General features: G+C 40.9%; 1 protein-coding gene across 1 annotated transcript in view; it reads right to left on the minus strand.

Moving 5' to 3' along the window:
* The window catches only part of Il2ra (interleukin 2 receptor subunit alpha), a 42,573-nt gene extending 16,374 nt beyond the window's left edge, over window positions 1–26,199 (minus strand). The window contains exon 1 of the mRNA XM_051195059.1: window positions 26,113–26,199. Coding sequence (XP_051051016.1) covers window positions 26,113–26,176 — 64 coding nt within the window. The 5' untranslated portion in view covers window positions 26,177–26,199. The remainder of the gene's footprint in view (window positions 1–26,112) is intronic.
* Window positions 26,200–26,454: the final 255 nt, after the last annotated feature.

Below are 26,454 nucleotides of genomic sequence, written 5' to 3' on the forward strand. Positions count from 1 at the left end.
CCAGTAAGCAGCACTCCTCCATGGCCTCTGCATCCACTCCTGCCTCCAGGATCCTGGCCTGTTTGAGTGCCTGCCCTGACTTGCTTCAGTGATGAAGTGTAAGTAGAAGCCAAATAAATCCTTTCCTTCCCGAGTTGCTTTTGGTCATGGTGTCTCATCACAGCAATAGTGACCCTAACTAAGACAGTTCCTTAGAAATCTTTGTATCAGAGACAGCTCCATTTGCAGTGGGTGTTGGTTACTGCACAGATGTACAAATGATCTATGTGCTGAGAATAAAGGACGGTTGAAGGCTTGACTCCTTAATATGACAACTGAATCTTTCCCCCTAAGGCTTGGGAACATTGCAGAAAAGGGGAAGGAAATAAAGTAAGAGTGAGAGGAAAGGGTGGGGTGGTTAAAACATTATTTCTTGAGTATGACTTGGGTGTGCACTCTTGCACTATCAGCAACTGTCATTACCTGCACAAGATTGTTCCTGTCAACATTTCAGCATAAAAAGGGGAGGGGCTCGCGGGGTTCTATCCCTTTCTGATGATTTATAGGCAGTTAATAGTTGCTGGGTAGGAGGATAGCATGAGGCCTGTCCCAGAAGATATATAGGCAATTGATTGCTGATAGAGGTAGAGATATTTTTCTCATGATGTAGCCACTGGCACATTGCTTGTATTCCTATACATAACCCTGCACCCTGTGGATGGACATTTCTATCCCACCTGGTCTTGAAACTGTTTAGTCCCAAATAAACACACAGAGGTTTATGCTAATTATAAACTGTTTGGCCAATGGCTCAGGCTTCTTGTTGGCTAGCTCTCTCTTAATTATTAACCCATTTCTACTAATCTGTGTATCTCCATGTGGTCTTGGCTTACCAGTGATGCCCAGATTCTCTTGCTCCCTCGGCAGCTACATGGCATCTCTCTGACTCTGCCTGCTTCCTTTCACTATCCCTGTTTGGATTTCCCACCTGGCTAAATCCTGCCTGTCCATTGGCTGAGACAGCTTTATTCATCAACCAATAGGAGAAACATACATTCACAGCATTTAGAAGGACATCCCCCATCAGTACTCATTTCTCTATAAGTAGCTCTAATTAAACTCATTGGTTTATCACAAACAAAGACAAGACCATAGAAAAGCAACTTGTTGGAAAGAGGCAGGGGATCAGTGGGAATGGGTGTCTATGTAAATAAGATCAAATACATTACATGCATGTGTGGAAATGTCAATATAAAACCTATTATATATGTTTAATATATGCTAACAAAACTAAAGATAAATATTTGTGTCAGAGATGCTATAGCAGTGCTCACCCCAGACCTTCTACAGTATAAAACACACACTATATAAAGAATAAGCAGAAGTAAGTAGAGTTCTATTCTGGAGACACATCCTAGCAAACACAGAAGAGAGGGTGGGCCAAGGCAAGTCAAGGCTTCAGGGACTGACCTAGTGTCCTAACATGAACACCAGAAGCAGTGCTTCCACAAGAAATTTTCCTGAGACAGGGTCTTCTCGTATAGCCCAAACTGGCCTGAAGTTCATTATGTAGCTGAGGATGGCCTTGAACTCCTATCATCCTGCTTTCACTCCCACGTGCTGGAGCCTCAGGTGCACAACACCACAGCTAGCTCTCAACACCTGACTCTTGAGGAGGAACCGTGGCCTTGGTCTAAGCAGAAAATCATTCCATTGCAGCAAGTTCTTCTGCTTGAAGAGATTTGGTGACTAGGAAAATGCCACAGACAGCATAAGGGATGGAGTAACAGTAAGGAGAGGAAATGTGGGGAAAGCAGGAGACAGTCATAGAAGGGAGCCACTCCATCTGGGGGAGCACACTGAGACTGGCCTCAGCACCTGCCTTATAAACCAGATGGTTGTTTATCATGATGGTTGATTTGAGGTGTCAATCTGAGTGCTCTAATGGATGCCTAGAGAATTCAAAGCATAGTTCTGGGTGTATCTGTAAGTATATTACCAGAGAAGATCACCCAACAGTCAGCCGGGTAAGGCTGGGACAGGAAGTAGAAGGCGATGGAGTGTGTTTTCTCTATCATCTCACCCCCCTTCCTGGTCTCCTTCTCCCTCTCTCTCCCACTTCACTCTTCCCACCCTTTCTTCCTCTCCACCTCTCTCTTTTTCTCTCCCTTCCTCCCTCTCTTCCCACCCCTGGTGGTTTGAATGAGAATGACCCCCAAAGGTTCGTATATTTGAATGCCTGTTCCCCAGTGGTGCAACTGCTTGGGTAGTATGAAACATGGGATTGGTGGCAGCTTGATGGCAAGCACCTTTACACACTGAGTCATATTGCCAGCCCATTTCTGAAATTTGAAGACCGACATTTACTTACAGATCCAAGATGTTCCCTACCCAGGCAGAATAAAGAAAAGCCAATCAGCATGCATCCATTGCGAAGCCACCAAAAACCTAAAGTCTTAAAGCAACCAGAGAAGTTCACACCTATAGGTGGAAAATGTGATGGATGAGAGCGACTTTGCCACAGAAACAAAGGGAGCCAGAAAACAACGGTGTAACAAAGCCAGTCTTCAGTCTGTCAGCACAGAATTCTGATTAGACATGACACTCTTCAAAAAGAAGGTGGAATTAGCACATTTTCAGGTAAAAGCAAGTTTATAGAGTCCCATTAGCACACTTGCATTGCATGTTAATGTGGGGGGAGGAGCTAAGGACAAAACTTCAAGCCTCAGAGAAATTATTCTAGCCAGAAATAGAAATCCACAGGGAATAATGAAGAACACAATAGCTTTTTCCTTGAAAGAACTGTTTAAAATAAAAATAATAATATTGTATGGTAGGCCTTTTATTTATTTTAATTATGTATGTTGGGCGTGGGTTGGGGGGAAATGGTCATGAATGGAATACCCCTAGAGACCAGAAGAGGGTATCAGTCACAGGTATTTATGAGATGCATGATGTGGGTGCTGAGAACTGAGCTCAGATCTTCTAGAAGAGCAGAATGTGTTCTTAATCACCTAGCCACCTTGCGAGTCCCTACATGGTAGATCTTACCACCTAAATAAATGTGAAACATCACAACTGTAGAAAGAGGGTTGATGTTAATGGGCCCTTAGCTTTTTAAGTTATTCCAGTATGTTTGAAATGGTACAATATTGACTAAATGGAGCATAGAAAATTAAGAATGCATGGTGACTACCCCAGGAAAGGGATCGAATAATGAAATACCACAGGAAGCATATATAAAAAGGTAATAAAATAAGCAGACTATTCCGATATGTATTAAATATCTATTTTGAGTAGTAGCTAAAATGAATAATAAAATAAGAATACAAATGGGGCAACTAGGAAAGAGCAAGAAGGCAGATGTGAGGTCAAACCATTATCAGTGATTAAACATGAATGAACCAAAGTTTCTAAAATGGAAACTTTCAGACAATAACAGACAGCAGGGTTCAACTACATGCTGTCTATGCAAGAATATTCTTAAACATAAACCCACAATAAACTGAGAACAAAAGAGTAGAAAAATATGTGCAGAGATTAGCATAGGAAAGCTGATATGACTCAGTTACTATCAGAAAGCAGTTTCATGAGGAAGGGCATTATTCACAGCTGAAAAATGTCTCTTGCCATGAAAGTACTGTGAATTCTACACAATGGCATTTGCAAGACAGCAGGCCAGCCAATTCAAGCACTTGTCATTTGTGTATACTGAGTCAGTTAGACAAAAATATATAATCAATTAAATTTACACATCAGAACCATAAAATAATCATGAAAAAATTAACCAATACCTCCAAGAAAGCTAGGCTTGCTGAAATAAATTTCAAAAGAAGTAAACAGAAAGAGATACAATGTTAATGAATTGCAAGATTGATTCCCTCCCCCAACCCAGCCCCCCATTTCAGTTTTCTGAGACAGGGTCTCTCTATGTAGCCCTGGCTGTCCTGGAACTAGGTTTGTAGACCAGGCTGTCCTCGAACTCACAGAGACCCTCCTGCCTCTGCTTCCCAAGTGCTTGGATTAAAGGTATGTGCCACCACCACCTGGTTTAGAAAACTGACTTTTAAAAACACATGTCAGTCTACCTTGAAGTCAATGTAATTATAATCAAAATATCCAATGTACTTTTTAGTAAAATTGGCAAGTTGTTCTTTTAGAGCTTCTTTGGAAGTGTCTAAGACAATGCTAAAATGAAGTATATGTTTGGAGATTCATAACATCTGTTACCAAGACCTTCAATAAAACTAGTCATCAAGACAGCAAGCTATTGGGATAAGAACGAGTATAGGAACAGAAGTTCTGGAAACTGTCCACATTCAATTGCCCACCTTCCCAATTTGCCAAAGCAAATCCCTGGAAAAAAAAAAGGGAAAATACTCTTGAGTCATGTGGATGAATGTGTAGAGGGAAAAATGTTTCCTTTACTTCTATAGATAAAACTTGTTTTTTTTAAACATATAAATAATGATTAGCTTTACACATCACACATGCAACCATAAAAAAAAAACTGTAATACTTCTAAAAGGAAATAAAGGCAAATAACCTCAGAAGTTGGGGATAGGCAAAGACTTCTTAGGAAAAATAAGTCTTGAGAGATAGCTCAGCAGTTAAGAATGCATGCTGCTCTTGCAGAGGACATGTGTTCTGTCCCCAGTGCCTGGACCAAGCGGCTCACAGCCACCGGGAACTCCAGCTCCAGAACACTGGGCTCCACCTTCCCACACTGACACACACATTAAAAATTTTTAAAGAAATACAAAAAGCCTTTGGCTAATCTAAAGACCACAAGAAAATGGAAAGAAATGGTAAACTATGAAAAAAATATTTACAATGTATATGTGGTGACATTCTTTCCAGAATACACAGAGACCTACATGTCAACAATAAAAGGCAAATGACCCAATAAATGAACACACACTTGAATAGTCGTTTCCAAAGAAAATATATGATTATCACAAATGCTTAAAGTGATGTGGCACTCAATAAAATATCAAGAAAATGTAGGGCCTTGAGAGAGAGCTTGGCAGGTTAAGTGTGTTTGATGCCCAAACCTGATGACCTGAGCCCAATCCAATTGAACCCATGGAGGAAGGAAAGAACCCACTCCTGAGTCGATCTCTAGCCCCCACACATGTGTGCTTGTGCACTTGCTACTCGCGTGAGCAATAAAACAAATTTTTTAAAGAAGTAAAACAACTTGAAAACCAGCATAAATTTGCCCATTAGAATGGGTAAAATGGATCAGAAGAAAAAACACAATAAATGTGAGGGAGATCAGAGCTGCTGGTATTCTCTTACATAACAGTGAGAAGACAAAATAAAATTATTTGGGAAAAACTGCTTAAGGCAGTGGTTCTCAACCTGTGGGTCGTGACCCTTTGAGCAAATCTTTATCTCCTAAAATATCTACATTATTAGCCATAACATCAATAAAATTACAGTTATGAAGTAGCAACAAAAATAATTTTATGGTTGGGGTCACAACATGTTGAACCAAAGAAGCTAGGCATACTCTATGATGCTTCATACATGAAATAAAAAAGAGAGACAGAGAAAGACACAAACACACACACACACAGAGGAAGAGACAGACAGACAGACAGACAGACAGACAGAAAGTCAGAGTTTAAACACAGAAATTAGACCAGTGGTTTCTTGTGGTAGGCCATGATTAACTCAGAGGAGATAACAAAAATACATTAGTGTTGTTCATATGCTTGTGCACAGTTGTCAGAATTCATCAAGTTACTTCAAATCTGTACATACAACTTCTCTATAGACAATCTTTCTTATATTTCACACACACAAATAACAGTGATAATCATAATAAGTAAAACAAAATGAAGCCTACATGTCTGGAGGGATGGATCAGTGGCTACCCTTTATTGTGTTCTGCAATCATTAGGGCCAGAGTGTGGATCCCAGCACCCATGCAGCAAGCCTGGTGTTTCTATAGATACCTACAACACCAGCCCCAAGGGGTAATACAGGCAGGAGGACAGCTTGGATTTGCTAGCTCCCAGACTAGTTGAAAAAAATCATGAGACCCATGTCCAGGGAGAGCTCTGCCTAAAATGAATAGTCAGAGAGTAACAGAGCACTTAATAGCATCTTATGGATTTAGTAGTTCTCAGGCATATGCTTCTATACACACAAGTATTCATACATGCACACAAGCACAGACACACATATTAACTAAACAAACAAGTAATCAATAAAATTCTATAAAAATAGTTTCTCTATAACTAACTTCACTGCAACACAATCATAGAACTTAGCAACTCTTCAGTTCATCAGCACAAATAGTCAAGGATTAATTCACCTATATTTGGAATCTGGTAACAAGCCATAAGCCAAGGAACCTTTCAAACACATAATTTGACAGGGATCAGATAGGTCATCTTTGGAACAACTTTGCACCCCTTGACCTTCTTCAATATAAGATGGTGTTTTTCTAGACAAGGCCGTGGAAACTTCCACAGTCTGGTGGACTAGTCCAGTATCCAAGGAGGTCATGTGGGGACATGGACAAAGTTCTGGAATTTTGTACTCTCATAGATTTTCCTTTCCTAAAAGAATCCTGTAATTGCTTGTAATTCTCTCCCCTGAAATGCTTTGCCAAATGTGTTCCAAAAATTATCCAATGACCTTGAGGCAGAAGTGTCCATGAGAAAGGCCATCCTGGAGGTTTGTTCTTTTTGATCCCATAGGAGTAAATCTGGGTTATTCTTAGTTCTTCTAACTCTGCTTTCATTAGAGGAAAATCAGCATAACAGCAAAAAAAAAAAAAAAAAAAAAAAAGAATAAAAATAATTTGTCTAGAAGGTTCTTAGAGAGACTGTGAAGGAGAATTCCAGGTACACAACTCAGGGAAGGAATCCTAAACACTAAACATTACCACTCTAAAATGACATCATGTACCAGTTTTACCCCAGAAAACCCCAAAAGCATGTCTTCCAAGTTCAGTTCTCAGGTTTTCCCTCTGCCTTAATTCTTGGACTATGTGGCTCCCTAGGAGACTCCTAGCACAAAACCAAGGTTCACAGATGTGGCTTTGCCTTTCAGCTTTTGTACCTTTCATGTAGGCACTGGGCCAAGAAGCAAACAGCAGTTGTTTATCAACCTGATAATCTCAAAGGTTTGAATCAGAGACCTGCACTGGAGGAGCAGCGCCAAAGTCTTCCAGTGTTGAACATGTTGCCCATCTTACATCAGATTCATCATGCTTGGTGGCCCCATTTTCCCCAAACCCCTCCTCCATCACTCTCCCTGAAATACCACCGTGATCCAGCAACCCTTGTGATTATCTGTGGATCTAATTTCTCCAGGTATCCCCTGAACAACCGGAATACAAGATGCAGGAACCTTTGACTTCTTCAGCTAACTCTCTGGAAGACACTAGTGACAATCACAAAGCCCCCTTCCTGTGGAATTGCTGAAGAACAGGTAGGGATTAGTGGGAGCTCCTGGCTGGTATCCCACTTACTCTCTGTACACCATTCCCAAGGACTGTTGTCCCCCAGTGCACAATGAGCAAGGTCTTGGTGCTTTGGAATGCGACTTCAGAGTGGTTTTGTCCTTTGACTCAGGATCTGGTCTGTGGCAGGAGGAAAAGTGAATGAATGAGAAACATTTGTGACTGGGAGACATTGGCATTGTTTTGTCTCTGATGTCGAAGATGAGAACTTATCTGACTCCTGTGGCTCATGTAAGTGACAGAAAAGGAAGGGGCTCCCAAGGATGTGGACAGAGTTTGAGACAAGAGTGGTTGATATGTGGGTGATTCAAGGAAAAGTTGTTTTGTCTGTAGCACAGCCAGCACTGAGAAAGAGTCTTTGCCTTTCTGCCTCTCCCTTTTCCATCTATAGGAAGTAAGGAGGGAGATTAGAACCACTCACCAGGCATAGGATCTGTGAGATGAGGAGTTATGAAGCATTAGAAGGGACTCATTAGTACATCAAGAGTGTGAGTCACCCAATAAAGAAAGCCTGGCTTTTGCCTGAAAGTCATTCTCTTTTGCATCAGATCCAATAAGAAAGTCAAGGGTAATGTCAGATTGTCTCCAACCCAAATCAGTGGCTGGGCATTATAGTCAGTAGTGTGTGTGTGTGTGTGTGTGTGTGTGTGTGTGTGTGTGTGTGTGTGTAATAAAGTACTATAGGATGTGATGAATATCTTTAACATGATCAAAATTCTCTGAGAGCTGGTAAAATCATAAGGAAGAAACTGATGTCTTAGTTCTTTCTGTGAAATGTGGGAAAGCCTGAGGGAAGACCTAAGTTCTTTGATTCCAAAATCAGAGATCTTCCTTCCTTGTCAGAGATATATAATTTCCAGGAGGATGATCTCTGCCCTGTTGAAGACTGTCAACTTGCAGGGAGATATTTCAGCTGTCTAAGCTATCTGCATACTATGCAGTGTTTATTGATGTTGTGGTTCAGTTCAGATCATTATCTACAAAATCAGAGAGCTCAGCCACCCAATTGTTTTTTTAAATGTAATAACAGCTCTAATTTCTGATCTTTGCTTTGTGTATGTTACCTCCAATGCTCTGTGCAGCCTCAAAAAGGAGAAATTCTCATCCGGCTTCACACAGCTAGAGACTGAGGTCCCAAGAGGTCAACTTGCCCAAACTACAGTCTCATAGTGGTGGGAACTGAATTCCAAAAGTCTAATGGGTGCCTTTATTTTTATCTTTCAGAAAAAGAAAAATCTTCCTTTTACCTTTAGGAAAGTATTTCAGTAGAAAACTCAGCTGTGGTAGGACAGAACAATGAGAAAGAGGACAGAAGTATGAATCTACAATGATCTTGAAGCAAAACATTAGAAATAAACACACAAACCGTCCATTTCCCTTCTGGTCCATTTCTCTTAGTGACTGTTACTGCCTGAGCTAATTTTATACATCCCTGACCTCACAGCCACTCAGCTCCCAAGAGTCACAACACTCTTGCACTCATAGGTCCTCTCCATTGACTTCCAAAACTCCCATACAACCCAGCAATTTCCCACCTCTGTGGCCACAGCATCCTGCCATTTCTCTCTGCCCCTCTTCTCTCTACCCTTCCAAATCGCCTCCAAATTACCACCAAAACAAAGAAAAATCTAGAAATGAAGTCCAGCATGTGATTCAGCTTTGTGGTTTATCTCTGGACACAGCACCACTACAAAGTCTCTCTTTGCTCTCTTTTGACACAGGAAGTTTTTTAATCTTTCATATGCTAAGTTCTTGGAAAGAAATATTAACTTTGTCCTTGCTATACTCTGAACATCCAGTTGCCAATCAAATAGCAGAGGGCAGCTTCCCCCTGAACCATCCATCAGCTATGTGACCAAAGTGGCTTCTCAAACATCTTGAGACATTGCCTTTTGCCATATGGATTTGTCCTTCTGGGCTTTGACATGGGACCCATTGGGAAGAATCCTGGCTCCTGCCTCAAAGCCAGGGAAATGAATGAGGTTATCCTTGACCGGAGTTCAGTTAGACAAAAGCCATCCTAGCAGAAGGGTTGCAAAAACAGAGTGTGTTATTTTTTTCCCTTTGCTGCAATAGGATACCCAACAAAAGCAACTTAAGGAAGGAAGGATTTACTTTGATGCATAGTTTTAGGATACAGCCCATCATGATGAAGAATCATGGCAGCAGGAGTTTGAAGCAGCTGACTACATTGCATCCATAATCAAGAAGCAGAGAGTGATGAATGTTGGTGATCTCTTTTTAATGCAGACCAGTACTTCTGCCCTTGGAAATGTACCACCCACTTTAAGGGTTGGTCTTCTCACTGGAAACACACACACACACACACACACACACACACACACACACACACACACACACCACATGCCCTGGGATTTGTTTTCATGGTAATTGTAAATCCCATCAAGTTGACACATGACAAATGCATTGCTGTATTCAGTAGAGTACAGGGAGAGTTTTGTGCTGGAAAATAAGTCAGAAAGGACAGAAAGATAAGTGTCCCTTGAAATAATTTATTATTTCATTATTAGTTTATCTGTAAAATCCCCACAAGTCTTAACGTCTGCTCAGATTACTTCTCAATGTTTTGCTGCTGTTGTTATTGTTGTTTGGGGGGGTTGTTTATTTGTTTTTGCTTTTTGAGACAGTGTTTCTTTGTGTTGTCCTAGCTGTCCTGGAACTTACTCTGTAGACCAGGTTAGCCTAGCACTAACAGAGATCTGCCTGCCTCTGCCTCTTGAGTGCATGGATTAAAGGAATGCACCACCGCTGCCCAGCAAAAGATTTATTTTACTTTTATTTTTTGTGATTTTCTTACATATATGGAGTCAGATCCCCTGGAAATAGAGTTACAGATTGTTGTGAGACACCATATGGGTGCTAGGAATTGAATGTGGGTCCTCTGAAAGATCCAATGCTTTTAACCACTGAGTCATCTCTCCAACCAATCAAACAATCTCCCCCTCCTCTCTCTCTCTCTCTCTCTCTCTCTCTCTCTCTCTCTCTCTCTCTGTCACACACACATACACACACACACACATACACACACACACACACACACCTGTAATGAAACCTGAACTATACCGTAGAATAATCATGTCAGTAGTTTCTTTGCTGCACCCTTGCATACAGTAGATTAGTATGATGGTCAGTATTCTCACCTAGGAGGCAAACATCTGGGCATGCCAGTGTGAGATTGTCTAGATATTAAGGATAGCCTCTAGAACATCTGTGAAGGATTGTCTTGATTGCATTAATTGATGTTAGAAGACCAGTCTTAAGAAAAGTGTGTACTGACTGCTTCCTGGGAAGGAGATTTTGGACTGTATAAAATGGGGAAGGCAAGCTGAACACTAACATGCACACATTCAAGTACTCTGCTTTCCAATTGTGGTCTTAATGTGACCTTACTTCTAGGAGATCTTAAGCTATTGTGTTTTTTCTTTTATTTTAAAAATATGGTCCATCGAATGTCTAATGTGTGGAGGAGTTTTATGCTTTTCTTTGTGTGTGTGTGGGGGGGTGCTTGTTTGTTTTGAGAGAAGGTTTCTCTATGTAACCCTGTCCTAGAACTCTCTATGTAGGCTAAGCTGGTTTCAAACTCACAGAGATTCACCTGCCTCTGCCTCCCAAGTGCTGGCATTCCATGCATGTGCCATTAAACCTGACCATGTATTGTTTGTTCTCTTATTATTATTTATTTAGTGTGTGTGTGCATGTGCACATGTGTGTACATGAGCACTCATATGCTATAATACATGTGTAGAGATCAGAGGAAAACTTACAGATGTCAGGTTTTTTTTTCTCCTGTATGGGTCCCAGGGATCAGGCCATCAGGCTTAGTGTTAAGTATCTTTACCTCTGAGTCGTCTTACCAGAACAAGCTGTTGTACTTCAACATCTCAGTTCCAATAGGCCTTCCTTCTTGATTGGCTCAGTGTGTGGCCATACCAAGATTTAGTATAGCCCTAGGAAACTGATTGTGACTTGGACATACTTTACAGAGCAGGGTCTGTATGGTAGAAAGCATGGTCGACATTGCAGGGGGAATTGGAAGGCACTTCCACCCTAAGCAGGGACAGTGGTAGGGGATTTGTAGGAAATGAAGGGTAAGTCAATCTGTTGTTGATGGCCACCCTCACCTCAGCACTAATTGCTTTGTTTGGTCATGTTCTCCTTGCTCAGAGGTTCTGAGACATTTAGAGGATTAGCTAATGACTTGGACATTTTCTGCTCCTGCAGGTACACAGACAAATTCAGCCAGCGAGAATAGCATACAGGTGGTTCCTGCAGTCACAGAGTGTTGGGGTTTGTGTGAATATAGGCTTGCAATACTCATTGTCAAGGAGGCCTGAACTCAGTATCTATGCTGTCCTATCTTGTTTGAACTGTTTGACTAGAAGAAAAGGTCCACTCCCAATACACACAATATATATATATATATACACACACACACACACACACACACACACACACACACACACACAGACACACACACACAGACACACACACACAGACACACACACACACACACACACAACCCTGGCGAACTCTGAGATCAGAAACTAGGAAAAGAAGCATTTCTATTACCTAGGCAAGAAGGAAGCTCCAACTTACTTAATTTTGCTTATTTTGAGCTTGTCCTTGTTTTTCAATATTTTTCTCACTTCTTTAATTGTATTTATTATCTAATTGGATCTTCCCATCTATTTCTCATTTTTATTACTTTTTGTGTTAATTCTACTTCCATTATTGTATATATTTTCTATGTGTTTGATATTAGCTCTTCACGTTCTTGTATTGTAGATTTTATTTGACTAGATTTTTATTGTATGTTTAGAACATGATTTTTTTTCTGAGCCTTTGATGTTACTGTTGGTGCTAGAAATCAAGCTGAGCATTGGAACACATAGGGTAGGAGATGAGATATACTCCTTTCTCAGATGAGAGAAATGACATCATATTCCCTCCATTATTTAGTTGTGCTCAAACATAGGCAATATCTCAACATGAATAATGAAGGAGACAAAAGTCCTAAGATGCAGAGGAGTGGGTTAGGGTCAAGGAGTGGGTTAGACTCAATGTTAGCTGTAACAACAAAGTAGCACATTGTACTCACTCCACACAAGACAAGCACTGCTATCAATCACGTTTATACTCTTTCAAGTTGCACAGTTCTCAGTCTACAGCAATAACCAGAAATAATGCATCTCATATACTGCACTCTCTATAACATAACTCCTGAACTACCAAAGAGGCCCCATTTGTGGGAATACTACAGTAAAAGCACTCAACCAATCAGAAACTACCAAATGCAGCCCAGGGAACCACAAGAAGTAAGTTAACTAGAATTAAACTCAATACTTACTACACAACAAACCGACATTCCAAGGACCACTATAAGAAAGAGAAGGCTGTAAGAAGGTCTTAATTGTCAGCAAGCTTGATTTTTGGATATTTGTGTAACTGTGTGCCTAATACCATAGGAAATGTACCTTCTCTTTACCACACCTTGAACTTTCACAAAAACTGAACTCTTACTAGGCATCAGAGGTAGTTTCTACAAGTATCAAAGAGTAAGCATCACATAGGTTCATTTTCTAACCACGCTGTAATGAAATTAAAAGTTAAGATCAGAAAGCAAAACCACAAACAACAATAAAACTTAACACATTTTAAAAAGAAAGTTTAAAGTCCCAAATAAATCTGTGGATCAAAGGGGAACTTAGAACTCAACTATGTAAAATACTCTGCACTGAATGGCAGTGAAAATGGAAAGTGTAAAACCTTGCAGGAAGGGTTACAACCCCAAAGGAAAACACATGCGTAATTAAAGAACAAGCATTGTCCAATTAAATACTTATTGAAGGGAGTTTAAAACAGTGGAATAAAGTTAAAGAAAGGAGATCAAAGACATAAAGACTACAGGAAGAATTTATCAACAAGGGGAAAAAAACAACAGGGAATGTCAGCCAAATTAAAAGCTATTCATTTATGTAGGTTCTGAAAATAACAAAAACTAGAAGGAACAAATACAAAAGAACAATAGTATGAAGAGAAGAGGAGTACAGTCATTCATCCACCAAAAACTCAAAAATAAGCAGGATTGTAAGTTCAAGTCCAGTTTGAGGTACATGGCAAGACCTTGTCAGAGAGAGAGAGAGAGAGAGAGAGAGAGAGAGAGAGAGAGAGAGAGAGAGAGAGAGAGAGAGAGATTGAAGAAAGAGTAGAACTATAACAAAGAAATCATTTTAAAAAGTCAGATCATAAACAAATATATGAAGTAAGTACCAGATGTTTAATGCAAACTGCTTCAGAGGGTGTCTTAGTCCTCCTATTGCTGTGATGTGACATCATGATCACCAAGACAACTTACAAAGGAAGCATTTAATTTATTTATGGTCTCAGAGAGTTAGAATCCATGATGACAGAGCAGAGGAACAGCTGAGAACCCTCATTTTGGTCTACAACCATGAGGCAGAGAGAGAGAGAGAGAGAGAGAGAGAGAGAGAGAGAGAGAGAGAGAGAGAGAGAGAGAGAAGGGGGGAAGAGAGAGAGCCAGCCAGATGAATACCTTTTTCAACAAAGATATCCCTTCTAGTCCTCTCCAAACAGTTCTGCCAACTAAAGAACAACTATTGAAATATATGAGCCTTGGGGGGGCATTCCCATTTGAATCACCACAGATGATTCTTTCCCATTCCGATTACAGGGTTATTTTAGTCTTTCTATTAGACCTGGAATAAACTGTAGAGAAATGGCCATAGGAGAGTCTCACCTATAAAAACAGATGTCAGAATATTGACTATGATATTTGCACTCAGTTTTAGCCATATATGATAATAACTAATATTCTGATTGATTAGAATTGTTCTCTGCAATGATGGATGGTACATTAGGGGAAAATATCTTGATGTGATTCACGACTCAGTTTAAAGGTGGAAAATTATGTAGTTGTGTTAAAAGCAGAAAGAATCTAAAGATAACTAAAGGACTATTCATTATAGCCAGTCATGGAGGCACTCAGGGAGGCAGAGGCAGATCTCTTTGAGTTCTAGACCACCCTGTCTACATAGTGAGTTCTAGGATAGGCAGTGACTACAAGTGATTAAAAGAAAATTCTTTTAAGGTAGTCATTCTTAAAGAGAACTTCTGTTTCTTTGTTTGGTTTGGTTGTTTTGTTTTTACAGGCAGGGTTTTTCTGTATTAGCCCTGGCTGTCCTGGAACTTGTTTTGTAGACCAGGCTAGCTCCGAACTCAGAGATGTGCCTGCCTCTGCCTCCCAAGTGCTAGGATTAAAGGCATGCCAGGATTAAGAAATTCCTTAAAATTGAAGGAAAGACCTTGAAAATAAACAATAAACAATGTTTGTACGGTGGTCTGGCTCCTCTGAGAGTCTGTGTTACTTGGCCAAGTTTCTGAGCCCCAGCTCCCTCAGGCTGCATCAAAGAGGCAGGTTCCACAAGGCAGGAATGAGTAACTCACCAGTAAGACACTTGTGGAGAAAACCTCTTCATTGGCAGTAATTACACAAACAACAAACAATAGGACTAAAACAACAAATGTGCTATTAGAAAGAAGCAAGAAGCTGAAAGTGTGCCCTATCTCACATAGTTATCTCTCAATTGTCAAGTCTGGGAGTCTATAATGCTTCAGCCTTATAGTGATTGGCCTGTTTTTTTTTTTTTTTTTTTTTTTTTTCCTCTAACTCTCCAGTCTCCTCACTGAAAACAAGCTTCAGTACTTGAAAGAGTTAACCACAAATTTACCACAGAATGTCAACTTGATTTAAATTAAAGTGTTATCAGATTTTAAAAAGAAGAAGAAGAAACAGAAATAAAAAAAGAAAGAAAGAAAAAGAAAAAGACACAGGTGGAGAAGAAATATCCCTGTTCTTTCTCTGAAAACTAGAGACAGTTTTTCCCTCAAATCTTGGAAACTGGTTTCTTAGGAAGGAGCTATATTTTTAGCAGAGACATGCTAAATTGGTAAATCCCACCCACAGCCTTCTGGAAAGAGACAGAGCCTTCCAAGAAGTTCAGTTGTATTGATGAGGAGATTTTTAAATGGATTATCTGTGGAATTTCCCCTGATCTGTAGTCCCAGTACTTGTGAGGTAGAGGGATATGATCACCAGGTGTTTGAGGCTAGCCTATCTATACAGTGAGTTTAGGTCAGCCAGGGATACATGGCAAGACCTCTGGGAAAAAATTAATAAATAAAAAAAATAAAATGAAACATAAGGAAAGGCCAGAGAAGTAAACATGGTGTGGAATAGCAATTTAGATTTAGAAGAGAAACAGAAAACGAAGAGTCATGGAAAAATAAGAGGCACCCAGGAGCAACTGTTCTTTTTAATTAACTCATTTATTTTGTTTTTTTCAAGACAGGATTTTTCTGTGTAACAGCTGTCCTAGAACTCACTCTGTAGATCAGGCTGGCCTCAAACTCCAGAGATATGCCTGCCTCACAAGTGCTGGGATTAAAGGCGTGTGTTACTACCGCCTTAGCAGAAAGAACTGTTCTAACCATTGCCAATACCATAGTATAAGAACTTACATTATTCGGTATGTTATAATATGAATTTGTATTGAAATATTTGAAGTCAGAGCTTGGAGATGGTTCCATGGGTTTGCTGCATAAGCATGAGGACCTGAGTTCGTTTCCCCAGCATACCATAGACTCTGAGAACATTCCAATTCCCATACTGGAGGGCATGGGAAGGTGGAAACCAGCATGCCTCCTGAGCGCTCTGGCTAAACAGCCTAGCTATCAATGGCTGCAGTTGTAGTCTCTTTAAGAGGAGGATGGCAGCCAGATGCCTCTGGAGCCTGGCATACTCTGGACAACAGTTCCTCTGTATCAGTAGCTAAAAATTGTCTCAGAGAAGCAGAACCTGAGGAAACAGTGAGAAAGGGAAAGTGATGGACTGACTGGTACCAGACAGCAAAACCGGAGTGAAAAACTGAGTAGCAAGAGCCCTCAGGGTGTGCCTCCCCTCAGGGGTGCTAGCGGGGTGTCTGGGGATATTGTCATTTTATTCTAAAAAGACTTAAGAAGATCATTTTACTTTGCGTTAAATAAGGAGTTCTCTCTTTACAAAGGTTCTTTTTGCTCTAAATCAGACTCTGAACAGTCAGAGGTGTCACTACCACAAGAACAGGAAGCAGATACCACACTGATGCTCAGCTGAGTGCTGGGCTTGGTGGGGAAAGCCACCACTCAGCCCACAGTCAGCAAGTGTCAAGTATGCAACCTGGTGTCAAGTCAATGGCCCCAAAACTCCCTGGAAACTCTCAAGGTGCTGGGCAGGAAGAGGTTGACGTCAACATAGATGTTGGGGGACTTTAAATAAAACTTTTAGAAACGTTTCGTTTGCCATTATCCAGCAACATGATAAACTGACCTTTCCTTGGAGACATGAGACAATTTGATTTTGAGACTAATTTCCTTTACATATAACATCATATGTTTGCATATATTCATTTGTTACGTGTTATTCTTCTAGTTTATAATACATCTTTAAAGAAGCAATGTTATGAAGTAACATAAGCCTGGGGATGCAGCTCAGTGGTAACATGTTTGCCTAGCATCAGTGAAATCATCCTCGACATCACACAAAACAAAGAAACAAAAGCCCAGTGTGATAATCTCCTTTGTAATCCCAGCACTTGGGACATACCGAAGAAGGAAGCTAAGGAGTTTAAAGCCAGCCTAGATTTCATACAAAGTTCAAGATCAGCTTGAGCTAGAATCCCTGTCTCAAAAAACAAGAGCTCAAGTTATGCTCAGTGGTAAAGTGTTTAACTAGCTTAGCTTGTGTAATGCCCTGGGTTAGATCCTTAACCCCCCAAAAGGAGAAAGGGAAGGGGAGGGAGGAGAGGATGGATAGGGCTGGGAGGAAGGAAGGGAAGGGAGACTCACTGATAATAAGAATTGGGTTATTAAGGTTCCCTCCCTCCCTTTCTCTCTTCTCCCTCCCCTCTCCCTCCCCCTTTTTCCTTCCTTCCTTGAAAAGGTCATAGGTGTTGAGGACTGGAGAGAACTCCAAATGTACTTAGACATGCGGCAGTTGGCCTATAGATGGTGCAGCTAAGATTTATGAGGCTGTGGGAACAGTCTTGTTCCTGAAGGACTCCAAATACATCCGACCTCAAATGTCCCTGCAAGGAATCTCCCTGAGCCAAACAAAGTGCATAACCTCTGCCCAAACTCTTCTAAATTCACATTGCAAAGTGCTGGACGCTAATAATTCCAGAAATTTATGCTGCCAAAACAATGCCCTCAGCTCTTCTTTCTGTTCTAAATGTCAGTGTAATGACAGAAAGTTTCTGACTAACAGTCTTAGACTATGTATACATCATCTCTGTGTTTCTACTTGAATCTCAGCCCTTGGCTTGGGTGCTGAGAGTCCCGGCAGTATTTCTCTCCTCATAATCAGTAAGCTCCCAGAGGCCAAGAGTTGGGTCTTACTCATATCTGCCCCTCTAACCTTGTGACTAACACACAGTAGTTGCTTAATAGATGGTGAATGAATTAATGAATAAACAGCTGAACAAAGCAATAGACATAGAAATAACCAGAAGTCCAGCCACTATGATAGGATGTCCCTTGTCACTCTGCTCCTCCCACCTGTCACGTTGACCTGTACAGAAACTTCTCTGTCTGACCCTGGAGGCACGTTCCCATCTTTGCCTTTTGTTTTTTATTACTTAGAGCACACACACACACACACACACACACACACACACACACACACACACACACACACACACACAGAGTTTCTGAAGGAGGTATCTATTTCAGTCCCAAACAGAAAACAGTGGGTGATTCTGTGGGCAAAGATGGCAATTCCTGAACAAGGTGTGGTGACTCATGACCAGAGGTGCTCAGAATTTCCTCTGTTTTGTGGGCTTCTGAGACAGACTCGACCACGGTGCTTTCTGTGAAGCATAGTCAGATGCAAGGAAAACACCCTAGACTGTTCTGTGAAGATAGCAAAAGGAAAACAGGCAGAACAAGCTGCAAAGGAAACAGAAGGATCCATAGAGCATGGGTTCTAAGGACCAGATGGGTCCCAAAGAGCTCCTGCCAGATTGAGATACAGTGGCATGCATTTGTAATCCAAGTGCCTGGAAGCTGAGGCAGAGGGATCAGGATTTGAGGCCAGCCTTAGACACGTCGTGAATTTCTAAGCCAGCCTGGGTTACATAAGACCATGTTTCAGGAAGAAAAGAGAGGCCAAGGCTATGCTAGGTAGTAATGTGCTCTGAAAGCATGAGGACTCGGGTTTGGATCTTGACTACCCATGTAAACATCTGAGCATGGTGATGTAGCTCAGCAGTGGGGCTGGAGGAGGCAGGAGGATCACTGGGGCTTTCTCACCAGATGGCCTAGCTGAATAGATGAGCTCCAGGTTCAGCGAGAGACCCTGTCTCAAAAAAAAAAAAAAAAAGGTAGAAAAACAAAAGAAGATGGAATGTTTTGGAATGTTTACCTCTGATCTACACACACATACATACAAGAAATACACAAGATTCAACGGGTAGGCCATACTGGTAAACTGGGGTGCTACTGCAAACTCAAATTCTAGAACCTTCCTGATTCCCTCATTGTTTTACATCTGCTATTGTTTTAACTGATCAAAGACTAAGAACTTTTTTTTTTTTTTTTTTTTTTTTTGAGAGCCAGGGGCTCACCATGTAGCCCTGACTGGCTCAGAACTCTCTATAGCCATGGTTCTCAACCTGTGGGTTGTGGGTCACCTAACACCTGGAAAACAGAGATATTTACATTACAACTCATAATGATAGCAAAATTACCATTATGAAATAGCAATAAAAATAATTTTAAGGTTATGAGTCGCCACAACATGAAGAACTGTATTAAAGGGTCACAGCATGGAAAGTTGAGAACCACTGGTCAATGTAGAAGAGACTTGTAGAGATTTTCTGTCTGGGTTTCCCAAGTGCTGAACTTAAGGCACAGTGCCTGACAGAACTACCTTATTTTGAAAATTGGCCCCAGAGATACTGGTTTAACACAATACCTGAAAAACTACACATAGTGAACACAAGCTCTTGTTATCACTGTTTAAAATGCTTTTTCTGGGGCTGGAGAGATAGTTCAGCAGCTAAGAGCACTTGTTGCTCTTGAGAGGACCCAGGTTCAGTTCCCCACGCCCACATAGTGGTTCACAACCTTTCATAATTCCAGTTTCAGAGGATCTAATGCCTTATTCTGGCCTCCTTGGGCACTAAGTATGTCCACAGTGCACATACACACATACAGGCCAAACACCCATACACAGAAAATAAAATCTTTTAAATTTTTAAATAAAGAAATAAAATGCTGCTTCTTTTGGGTGAAACCTTTTGCTGCTGGCAGTTCAAGCATGCAAGCCTAAGCCTCCTGCATGCATAATGCCTGCTACTGCCTTGAGAGCAGCTGGCCAAAGCCTCATGATCTGGCAGGATGAAGTAGGCTGTCAAGTTAGAAGCCCTGACATTCTGGCCTTGTGGTATGAGGTTGACAGGGTTGGATCAGAGTTAAAAACATAGGTGTGAGGCTAGGAGACTCGAAACTTCTTTAACCATACTCAGGGATGTCATGTGATACTGGCAACGCTGGTCAGTAATCCATCACGTCAAAGAAATCTACTAGAGACAACTAACACCTGGAGGCACTGGAGGATTAAAGTAGGATGGGGAACATGCAAAGTCTTTTGCCTGAACAAAAGTCATGCTACTCCTGCTACTGCTGTTGCTGTTATTACTGCTGCACACATCTATGAGGGTGCATCTGTCATGTGTATGCCTATGGAGGCCTGAGGTCAACCTCAGGTGTCATTCCTTGGGAGCCATCCACCTTTTCTTTTAAGATACGGTTTCCCATCAACCTAGAGCTCACTGATTTGGCTGGTAGACCAGTGAGCCCCAGGGCTCTGCTCTGCTTTTCCAGGACTGGGATTATAAACATGCCACCATGTTCGGCTTTCTATGTGGGGAAAGTATTAATTTTTATCAGAGAACTGTTATGTACTTGAACCTCATTTTATCCAGATATGCATCTGTGTGTGTGTGTGTGTGTATTCAAATCTTCTTTGAATGTACACACATGAATATGATATGACAGGTATAGTTTATCAGTTTGGTTGCTCTGTTCAGCTCCTCAGTCTTCAGTTGACTATACATAGATAACAGTTCATGGTTACAGCTTCAGCAAAACCATATACAATGCTGTCTTCTAACATCTGTTATTCCTAATCACCCTAATGAGCTAGGTTCTCCAAAAGCCCTCTCAGAGGTTCTTCCATAATTATCCAGGCAGCATTCTGCTCTCTATATTCTGACCACTTATAGCATTCATAGGCTGTGTTATACAGACCTTGCCATCATTGATCAATGTCTGATCTTCTCTGGAATTGCTTCCCATTTTAGTTCTGTGTAGGTAGGTAGTATGCCTTTCTCTTGTTACATGATAGCCTGCTGCTCAGAACAGAGCCTGTGCACAGGGATCATGTTGGAGCCTGTTTGAACTAAAATTTCAAGCAACCAAATCTCTACCCAAACAGAGTGCTTTATAACAAAATCTCCAGGTGTCTTGTCAAGTAAGGGAAGTTCTCCTCTATTCTCAATGATTAAAAATGAAATTAGACCATCATGGGAATCATTTCTATTTCTCTTCCTCCTTTTCCCTCTCCTTCCTACACTTTGCCTCCTCCTCCTTCTCTTGTGCTTTGTTCTTTTAAAAACTGTCTGACTGTGGAGCTTTGGGCTCGCCTCAAACTTGCAATCAATCCTGCACCAATATCCCAAGGGTAGGATTATAGGTGTGTGCACCATGCCTGGTTGGGCAATTATTTTACTTCTCTGAAGTGTTAGTTGGGTTTCAATCCTCACTGTATATCTGTTGTTTTGAGACATAAAAAAACCAATATCATCAGTGTGTCTGGTTTTTCTCGCCAGAGAGTCTGACTTCACTGGTCTTAGGAAGTCCAAGTCATCACTTTTATGAGCATCCCAGGTGCATATTCTAATGTGCATTTGATATGGGAAAACACTATTCCTCAGAGTCCCTAGTGAGACCTGTGTTTTCCTACTGATGAAGGCAAATCCCAAGATGACCATAAAAATCAAATAGCCAAAAACTATCTGAGCAACATTAGAGTGGAAAATAACTAAAATTTCCAGGGGTGACTTAATTATTGCTTTCCTTGCAAATGGATGACTTCCCTGAAAACATGGTAGGGAATTTGAATGCTGACTCATTGGCAGATGTTGGCTTTCCCTGGACAGTCAAGATAGGAATCACTCAGCAGATATTTAATTTTCCCTGTTGAAGAAAAAGGGATGTGTCTTTTCTCATCCCTATAATCATAATACATGGAAGGAGGGAGGGAGGGGAGGAGGGAGGGAGAAAAAAAGGAATATTACTTCTGAGAATCAGGATAAAGATGTGCAGGAAATATTGGGCAAGTATTTAAGATGCCTGGGTTCTAGTCCAGACTTTACTTGAGACCCATTCATGGATGAAAGGTTTTTTAAAAACATTTTTTAGAGAGTTATTTTTATTTATGTGTGTGTCTATATATACATGCAGGCCAGAAGATGCCACTGGATCCAGACAGGCAGTTGTAAGATTCAGATTCATCAGAAGTGGCATGTGTCCCTAACCACTGAGACATCTCAGCCTTGGGGTTTATGAGCTTTTTGAGGTAACATATTGAATGAAGGTGCTCTTTTTTTTTTATAGCTCACACTCCTTTTGGGAAACAGGGACATTGTTTGAGGGAAGACATTCCCGTAGAAAGCGAACATAGGAAGACTTCACCAAAACACAGTGATGTTTTTACCCTACACCCACAACTTGAGCAATTCAAAAATAGCTGAAGGGCAGTACCTTTTTTCAGAGTGGGAAATAACCTGCAACTGAGCTATCAGATTTCAGTCTGTTGATACTGGATGACCTTTCAATCCATCTGGTACTGGGAATGTCTTTGGTTGGGAACTTTTCTTGTTTCCAACAGTACCCCGGAATAAAATTAGGTTTTTTTGTACAAAACTTTTTTATTTCCAGAATTCTTTACATAGAATGATGGAGCTGGAAGGGGATTTCAAGATCTCTATATCAAACTTCTCCTTTTGCAGAGAGAAATTGCTGGAAGCTGTGACTTCCTAGATCTTGTCTTTGGTTCTCCTATGGGCTACCTTCATGGTATTCAGTTACCACAAGAAATTACACAGAAGTATCTAGAATTCTCAAAGTGTGTGTGTGTGTGTGTGTGTGTGTGTGTGTGTGTGTGTGTGTGTGTGTGTGTGTCCAGGGCTGGGGAGATGGCTCAGTGTAAAGTGTTTGCTGCATGAGTATGGTGACCTCAGTTCTGATCCCTAGTGCCCACATCAAAGCTGAGTATAGGGGCTGCAAAGATGGCTCAGCAGTTAAAAGTACTTGGTGATCTTGCAAAGAACCCAGGTTCACTTCCTAGCACCACCTGGGAACTTACAATCATCTGTAATTCCAGTCCCAGAGGCAATGCCCTCTTCTGACCTATGAGGGTACTAGGTAGTGATGTAGTGCACATATAAACATGCAGACAAAACACTCATACACATAAAATAAAATAATATAAAAAAATTGTAAATAGAAAAACAGGATGGGATAGTCATACCTTTCATACCAGCCTTGGGAAAGCAGAAATGGGAAGATTCCTGAAACTCTCTGCCAAGCCAGCCTAGCCTAACCATGTAGCCCCAAACCAGCAAGAAACCCCATTTCTAAGCAACAACAATTAAAACTTCCAAATGGCATCTGAGGATTAATAGCCAAAGTTGACTTTTGGCCTACACACACACACACACACACACACACACACACACACACACACACACACACACACGTGCGCGCAATCCCAAGAACCCTTGTCTTTGGGAGAAACAGTGGTGGAGCTGTAGAGCTCACAAGCTATTCTTTCAGAGCATGGCCAATCGACACATAAGTGGATGGAATCATTTTTTTTTCAATTCATAAAGCTAAATGGAGCATAAGCATGGATTACATGAGTCTTTATTAAGTATTCCCAATGTTTAGCAAAGCCCCATCTCTCCGAGGTCTATTTTGATGACAAATACAGCAACAGTAGCTATAATGCTGTGGAGAAGCATGTGTCATAATAACAAAGCTGAAGATGGGAAATTCTAGAGTGTGGGCAGTAGCCCTTACCAGAAGGGATAATTAGACAAGCATGTCACCTTAATGGGTTTCCACACCATTTGTCTTTTGACTCTATAGGGATAAAGATTTGATTACAGAATTCCTAGAATGAAAGATGATCAAAGGGCATCTCAGATTTTCCACAATTCTGAGAAAGGTGCCTTCAGTAACCCATTGTGTTGGCAATATCTGGGAGAATTCTCTTTTAACCACATCCCAAGACCCAGTGATATAGAGACTAAAAACACCCAGGTTGACTAATACATCCCTTGTACCACATTACACTTTTAAATGGTGGCTTTGGAAATTTTCAGAATGAAAATCTACTTTATGAATCAGCTAGAAATTGCATATCTGTTGACAGCCTGTTTTGTTTCATTAAAGTCCTCTCGCCCCCAAGAATAGAAAGACTTGGGTTTTTTTTTTCTAAACTTTTTTTTAAATTTAAGACTTATTTATTTATTATATGGTTAGGTTTTGCCTGTGTATATTTCTGTGCACCATGTGCACACAGTGCCTGTGGAGGCCAGAAGAAGTTGCCAGATCCCCTGGAACTGGGAGGCTGTGAGCCACCATGTTGGGTCCTGGGTCCTCTGCAAGAGCAATGAGTGCTCTAAACGAAGGAGCCATCTCTCCAGCCCCATTAACTGTTTAAACTGGATTCTTCCTGGAGGGAAAAGAAATCTTAAATGAGTATCTCTTGCCCTTGGGTAGTGTTTGAGCCGCTTTCTGACCTCAGCATTCGAATCCATTTCATGATCTTTCCCACTGGGAATCAATTTGCCACTTGACATACCTCCTTGCACCTGCTCTTCTACCCTCTCAGCCAGAGTCACCTCTGGTCTTGTTCGACAGAAAGAACAAACTGAATTTGAGCCTTGCAGCTGTGATAATCTGAATTTGAGGTTATTCCGTGGATTCATGACACTCACACTGCAAAGTTATAAGTTGTAATAAAATTTATACATCTGTGCATCAAATGTACTCTATAAATGGTGTTCCCTAACATTTTCAAGTAGTTTTTCATTGTCTGCCAAATACAATTAAGACATTTTAAGTTTAGACTAGAGATGCAGCTCAGTAGTAGAGTACTTGTCTAGCACGTTCAAGGTCTTGGATCTCTATCCCCAACAACACATGAAAAGAAAAAGATTGAATTTTCTGTCCAGGGCTTTACTTCTTTTGGCCTAATTCCTGTCTTTCTGTTCTTTACCCAATATCCCTGTATTCCTGGCCAGGATAGAGAATACATGGGCCTTCTTCTTGTCTCCCCATGTACCTCTATGTCTTCTCATCCTAAATCTTCCCTTATGGAAATCTGCCAGTCCCCAGAACTCAGTTGACATGCTGTCATCATGAAGGCTTCTATGACAGCCCCACACTCTTGTAGCTCTAAACACATTTGAGTCTGCATTACTGTCATTTCTCTGTATATATATATATATATGCATAAGAAGTAGTGGGTAGATGTTTTGCAAAACCAAGTAAATGAAGGACTCTGGCAATCCAAAAAGACCATTCTGAGCCCTATATACATCAACCACAGCTCATAATAACACAAGTTTATTTGAAATGCTTTCTTCAGAGACAGAATATGCTTGATTGGAAAGACTTGGTTGCTATGACTTGGGCTGAGCTGGCAAGGACGCTGTTGAGGAAAAGATGCTGATGAGGGAGAAACTGCAGTGAGCTTCCTAAAATCATAGCAACCTAAATTCCAAAGTCATAATGTTTCTATACCTGATCACCATGTGGCCCAATACAATGTGGTCACTTGCCCCCAAATCAGCAACCAAACTCCACATATATGTTGTAATTCGTCTCTTTTCAATGCATTTTTTCTGGAGTAATTTAAGAATAAATTAAGAATATACAATCATAGGCTTTCAAAAATATGCATTTTCAGCCTGGTGTGTTGGTATTCATAGAAGCAGCTACCTGCTTTATGAGTTTGAGGCCAATCTAGTCTACATGGCAAGTTCCAGGCAATCCAAGACTATATAGTGAGACACTCCTCTCTCTGTGTGTCTCTCCTTCTCTCTGTCTCTCTCTCTTCTCTCTGTGTGTGTGTGTGTCAAACTTTATTTCTCTTTCTAGATTGGCAAGAAAAAACAGCACTAAAAAATAGAAAATCCACACACCCCCAAAAAAAGAAAGAAAGAAAGAAAATCCATACCGAATTAAGAGCTTATTTGATACATGAGAATCTGTCTCAAAACAAACAAACAAACAAAAAACACCCAAAAACTAAATAGTACTATGAGTAATAAAATCCTTCATGCCATTTTAATCAGTTTCTAGGTTAGGGGCCACTGAGGTAGAACCTAAGATTCAATTCCCTTCTCATGGTTTTCTACCTGGTTCTGTAGCTGATGAGTACTAGACTTCCCAAGATTCCATTAACCTTCCCAAGATTCTCAGGGGCCCTTCTGGCTTCTTACCTGTCAGACAACTGGGTACCATGATGAATGAGAGTAATCCCAGTATCAGCAAATGTGTCTCCATCTTCCTGGCATGTGGAATCAGGATGGAGAGGGGAGGATGCCACAGCACGGACTTCATGCTCTCAGGCTGTCATCCTGGCTTTTTATACAATGTCAATGACAGTCAGGGGCTGTTCTATTTAAGCATTAGGCTGATCTGCTCAGCAGGAAGTTGTGCCTACTCTGTTCTGTGATCTCATATAGGAAGTGTTTTTTTGATGACAATATAGTTTGTGGTAATTTCTCAAACCAGTCTTTTTTTCTTGTCAAGTTCAATTACTGGGAGGTGTGGGCTGTGTT

The sequence above is a fragment of the Phodopus roborovskii genome, unplaced genomic scaffold (assembly GCF_943737965.1).
Source record: "Phodopus roborovskii unplaced genomic scaffold, PHOROB, whole genome shotgun sequence".
NCBI lineage: Eukaryota > Metazoa > Chordata > Mammalia > Rodentia > Cricetidae > Phodopus > Phodopus roborovskii.